Source organism: Microtus ochrogaster, unplaced genomic scaffold (assembly GCF_000317375.1).
Source record: "Microtus ochrogaster isolate Prairie Vole_2 unplaced genomic scaffold, MicOch1.0 UNK41, whole genome shotgun sequence".
NCBI lineage: Eukaryota > Metazoa > Chordata > Mammalia > Rodentia > Cricetidae > Microtus > Microtus ochrogaster.
Genome location: NW_004949139.1, coordinates 2614288 through 2620189, shown reverse-complemented (window position 1 = coordinate 2620189; position 5902 = coordinate 2614288). Strand labels below are relative to the sequence as shown.

At 42.4% G+C, this 5902-nt stretch overlaps 1 protein-coding gene across 1 annotated transcript; it reads right to left on the bottom strand.

Annotated features, from left to right (window-relative positions):
• Positions 1 to 2819: 2819 nt before the first annotated feature.
• On the bottom strand, positions 2820 to 3791 carry LOC102001703 (olfactory receptor 51D1). The gene has a single exon (XM_005368833.2). The coding sequence runs from the start codon at positions 3789 to 3791 to the stop codon at positions 2820 to 2822; it is 972 nt and encodes a 323-aa protein (XP_005368890.1).
• Between the last annotated feature and the right edge of the window lie 2111 nt (positions 3792 to 5902).

Sequence of the window (5902 nt, the reverse complement as noted above, 5' to 3'; positions counted from 1 at the left end):
CCAGGTGTAGAAGTATGGAGATTGACAAGGGGACAGGAAAGTATCATAGGGGTATTTAAATTTCATTATAGAGAATAAGCAGAAAGTTGCTGTGTAACTCCATGAGATCCATAACAGAGGAAGACACATCCAGATGGATTATAGAGGTTGGTGCTCCATGACAGAGGGAGCACAGAGACTATGAGAGTTTAAGGGAAGTACTTTGTCTAACTAGATTCCTCAGCAGGGTCACAGTGACCCTAGTCATCACCAGTCATGCAACCAAGGAGATTCAGAGAATTCAGAGATTCCCAAACCCTCCTGAGAAGACAGTCAAGCAATAATCTAGGCAAGGGAGCAGCTTTCAGACCTGGCATGGAACTCTGTTATTAAAACTGGGAATTGATGTTCTTAGAAACCTATATTCCAGGAGAAGTATAACATATATGGTTGTCATTTTTGTTATTTAAAACCATTATCATCAATATTTATTAATCGCTTTTGATTTTTCCCATGTTCATATTCATTATCTCACTTAACCCCACAGTCATTTAATAAGTCCTATGTTGCATTTACATTTCATAGTGGTAATAGTCTGTAAAATTGCTATGTTTCCACAGGTTAAAGAACTAGTCTCCAAATAAAAGTCATTAATCTTAATCTGAACCCCGTATGATTCCAGCCCCACAGTGCGTCCCTTTCTGATGATGACAAAGGCCACATCTGAAGGAAGTTCTTGTCATAGTTGTGCATTTTTGTATTCCATTTCTAAGTCATATCACAACACAGAGATATAAATTTCAACCTCTCTTAAAATTTGCAAAATAATCTTTTATGATAAAAGGGGTTGATTGATTGGTTTTTAAATTGGGCATAACAATATATCAGAATAGCAACCACTGACACAATTCTGCAATTTTGCAAAAATTCCAGAGGGCTGTTCACATAGACCATAACATAAATGGTGCTTTCTAAACTCATATCATAAAACAGGATATATACGATCATCTACTGAATGCTGATAACACTTAATTAACACTTTAAAAAGATGTCAAAAGTATCTATTTCATTGCTGACTTTGTAGTTGGTCATTGTACTCATGAGGAAATGAGATCAAGAGAGATTATAAAATATACCTTGTCATGGTATTTCCAAATTTTTACCTTTTACATTGTATTTCAGTATTTTTTCCTCTGTCATAATCTTCATTGGTTTCTATCTATACTTCTTCCATGTAAATCTTTTTGTACCTAATGTCAAGATCTGTAAGCAGATTGAGTGTGCCATCAGTAAGGTGTACCATACGTTCACAGACGTCACACACGTACATCTTCTTCTGCTCCTTGCTCCCCCAGCAAGATTAACAGATGTACAGTCAAGGACTTTTGAACATGCTTGGTAAACCACCAGTGAATGAAAGGGGGAGATACGGAAGCTATACCTACCACTGAGGAAGGACTTCAAGAAGCCAGTGCCCATATGAAAAGGCAGGAAGACGAGAAGATGCCGTGAGTAAGATAGAAAAGGTATAAACTGGCCTTGAGAGAGAAAGAAAAAGCAGCATGATTATTTATGCTCCCAGAGTCATAACCAAAGCCTGAGCTTGACAGAGGACCCAGATATCTTAGAGATTTGTGTCTCAATATTGAAAAATTATTCCTGCCGCTCATAACCAGGCTTCCTCAACCTTATACTTCTACCTACAGCTCCACACTGAAACCACTTACCAAGCCAGAACTTCCAAGTCTGCACTGAGTCTTGAGTCACATGAACCATACTTGACACAAAAGGAAAATGTATCTAAGACATATGTGCTAGGTATATATCCCAAAATTAATTATCACAGCAAAGGACAGATACATACACATACACGCACATGTCGATAATCACATTCGTATCAAAAATGCAATGCACTATAGACATAGTATAGACATATGCCAGAAGACAAAAAGCACACGTGCTGAAGGACACGTCATCCCAGGACTACACACCCATAGATAGCTGTATCACATTCTACAGATACAAGCAAAGGAAGACAGGCACCAGGCATCCACAAATATACTTCCCATCATCGAGATGCACAAAACAGCAGTCTTACACAGATAAAAATCAACACTCCAGCTGACATATATCTCATGAACAAGGTAAAGGTACAGCCAACGACATCAGTCATAACATACACACATCAGGACATAACTAACACATTCACCAGGACATAGCTAGCACACACTCATGTTTCTCTCTCCCTCTTTCACTCCCTTTACTTTTCTATATAAACATATTCACAAATATCAAAACCAAAATAGAAAACATCCTTATAGGAGTAACAGTCTCCATGAAGTCCCCAGGTGGACACTTACAGATTCCACATAAATGCATGCAAATGTATAAAGAAACTTCAACATTTCATATCATTTGCCTCCTCTCCAGTTACATCTCCTCCAAATGCCTTCATTAGCTCTCAATTATAATTACACAACTACTTTGAGGTATGAGTAATATGTTATATAATCAACACAGATTCACTGACACGTACACAGGGGAGAAAGCACCATAAAAAATTATATATCAAAAGTAAAGAATCATGAGATGTGGTGTTTATAGCCTTCCCATTTCAAAACTATGTATATTTCCTAGTTAAGAGAAAGGGAGATGGCATAGTTATTACACCAGAGACCATAACACAGCTGTTATTCATAATGGTCTGTCCAGACTGATCATAAGTTCTGTATTGACGTATACTCCAGGAAACAAAGATGCAAACTCTATCAGTTGCCGTAACTAGAAGCAGACAGCCCAGTGAGCTGCATGCTGTAATAATCAAGTCGTTCTGCATAGCCTCACCTGGTATCTTGTGAGAAAATACGGGTAATTCTTGAACGGATCTCCTTGGTCTTCGCTCCATAGACAATGGGGTTGACCACAGGTGGTAGCAGGAGGTAGATATTAGCCATAACCACATGGACCAGGGATGTGGAACCACCCAGCCTGTGTACCACTGATAGCCCGATGAGGGGCACATAGAAGACCAGGACAGCACAGAGATGGGAGATACAGGTGTTGAAAGCCTTGAGTGCTGCCCCTCGAGTTGACAACTCCAACACAGCCCTCAGGATGAGGATATAGGAGAAGCCAATGAAGAGGGAGTCCACACCCATAACTGAGAGGATGATGAAGAGTCCATAAACTACATTGACTTTGGTGTCCGTACAGGATAGCTTCATGATATCTTGATGAAGACAGAAGGAGTGTGTGACCGTGTGTGTTCGGCAATATGACAACCGCTTCAAAAGGAAGGGTAGTGGGAAGAAGAATACAAATCCTCTGGTCAGGGAAGCTAGCCCAATCTTGGCCACCATATGCCCTGTGAGCACAGAAGCATGGTGTAATGGGTAGCAGATGGCCACAAAGCGGTCAAAAGCCATGGCCAGCAGGACAGCAGACTCCATAGCTGATAAAGCATGAATAAGAAACATTTGGGTCAAGCAAATGTTGAACTCGATCTCCTGAATGCCTGTCAGAAACAAGCTGGCCATTTTGGGCATGGTGACAGAGGAAAGGACCAGGTCAATGGTAGAAAGCATGGCCAGGAAGAGGTACATGGGTTCGTGCAAGCGTCTCTCCACACGAATGATGAGGATGATGGCCAGGTTGCCCAGTGTGGCCACTGCATACATGAAGCATAAGGGGAAAGCCAGCCAAAAGTGGACATTAGGTCCCAGGCCAGGGATGCCTACCAGTAGGAAATGGGCTGGATGGGCGAAACTTCCATTTGAAGTGGTGAGAGGGACCAAGGGCTGTAGCGTCTGCATGCCAGATCCAGAGACTGGGAAAGAGGAAAGGAAAAACAGTACTTCGGTTACGGTCCAGAGAAGAGAAAGAACTAACAAGGAAAAGATGTTGGAGTGGTAATAGTAAAAAAGGATTTAATTTAAAAAGTCCTCAAGTATCTTGAACCCCCACCTCTTTCTGTTCTCGTTCTTCCTATTTTTAATTTATAAACTTTATTATTAAAAATGTAAATAAATGAAAACATCACACACCAAAATTAACCAGTTTCAAAGTTTTGTTTTATACACCTCCTCTAAACATCCCAGTCTTCATCCTGACCCTCTGAGGTCCCAGAACTACATAAGAAAACATTCTATTAATCTTGATGAGTGAATGCCTCCTCCTCAAACACTCAGAACAGTCTTTCTTTCTTTTCAGAGCTGATAGCACTGGCCTGGCTATGACTCTTAGCTACAGCCCTGCAGGTCTTCACAGACCTGCCATTCTGACTCTGCCACTTCCGGTGTAATCTGGGCTTGGGCAGGGTTAGGTCTAGAACCAGAGGCTTGCTATCTGACTGCCTCTGGCCTGTCACAATCTGGTTCATGGCAGGAAATGGGAACTCACCCTAGAATCTGTTTGCAAGACAGATTTCTTTCTCTAAGTCTATACAGTATTTACCACTCCCTTAGTAAAATTATCTGATATGAAGCTGGAATGAAGAGGCTTTGAAGAAGTTGAAGAGAAGGAGGAAGAGGAGGATGAATATGATCAAAATGCATTGTACCCTTGTATGACATTCCCAAATAGATAAAGTAATTCCTTAATTATCTGAGTTGAATGCAAACAGCGTCCACCAGAACCTGTTCAGCCAGGATTTCCAAGTCAGGCTGTTTTTAAAAATTATTCCTTTCCACCGAAGTGATTGGTCTTTTTCATCTGCGAGAACTATGGAAACCTGTTCTGCTGTTCTAGGGAGTGGGGAGATGAGGCTGAAGAAAAACTATCATTCAAAGTGACCAACAAAAAACGGAGTGGAATCACCCATCAGGGATATCTCCAGCTCAGTGTGACAGTTGATCCCAAACTGCACTTTGCTGGGGTGTGTTACTGAAGCCACATGCAGTGGGGACACAGAAAGACATCAGTGAGTGCAGCTGCTGCACAATCAGGTGGCCACAGGTGAGCCTCTTTTACCTCTCCTGGTAAGCTGATACCATTCCTGGCTCAACTCTATACACACATCACTCTGTTGCATCCCCCTGCCCTGAGCTTGGGCTCACCTTGGCCCAAATGAGATCCCCCCCCAAACCTATGTCTGTACTCCAATCCCCTTGCACACATGGCTTCTGATTACAGGGTTAGGGGTGATCTCCCTAGCCTTTAAACTCAGACCCCATCCACTGTTAAGCCAGCATTTCACAGTGAGGCTCAAACTTTGCTTTCAAGCTCAGCTTCCATTCTGTTTCCTTGTCATAACCAGGCACTACGTGTACCACCAACACACCACACACACACACACACACACACACACACATACACACTTTCCATTTTACAGTTTTCCTGGTAAATTAATTTCCCTTGCCTTGCTTCTTAAGGCCAGAAGGATAGAGCTGGAGAGTCCTCTTGAAGAGGTCAGTAATAATTGGAACAGGCCTCACGGAGGCTGAAAGAAATTCCTCTCTGAACCAGTCACTGACCATAGCCTCCCATCCAGGCTACTGTAATTGGAAGGGCTTCTTAAGGACAGAGGTCTTGAAGCAGCCAGGCTGTCCAAATGTGCCCTACGTGCCCTGCACAATCTCTGTGGATTTACTAAAGCCAAGACAAACCTCCCCTGTGCTGCCTCTCTCAGGTCTGAGCCAGGGCACATACATCATCAGTTCTGCTACCTAAATATAGATCTTCTGGTGGCCTTTTGGAGTGCCAGCAGGGATCTGTGATCTGGGACCCAAAGTCCACTCAAACCCCCAAGGAAAACTGATCCCTGACTTCTACCCAATTCTCCTGAGAGCTTTTTAGCAGAGTTGTGCAGGGGAATTCTTGCTGTGGAAGAAAGAAAAGCAATGGACGGGTGGAAAAGAGTAAATCCTGGACCACAGGGATAGACCAACACCAGAAAACACAAGGCAAGGAAGCACACTTGTACTAA

Coding starts and splice junctions, on each gene's coding strand:
- LOC102001703 (XM_005368833.2), bottom strand. CDS start 3,791: ATGCAGACGCTACAGCCCTTGGTCCCTCTCACCACTTCAAATGGAAGT.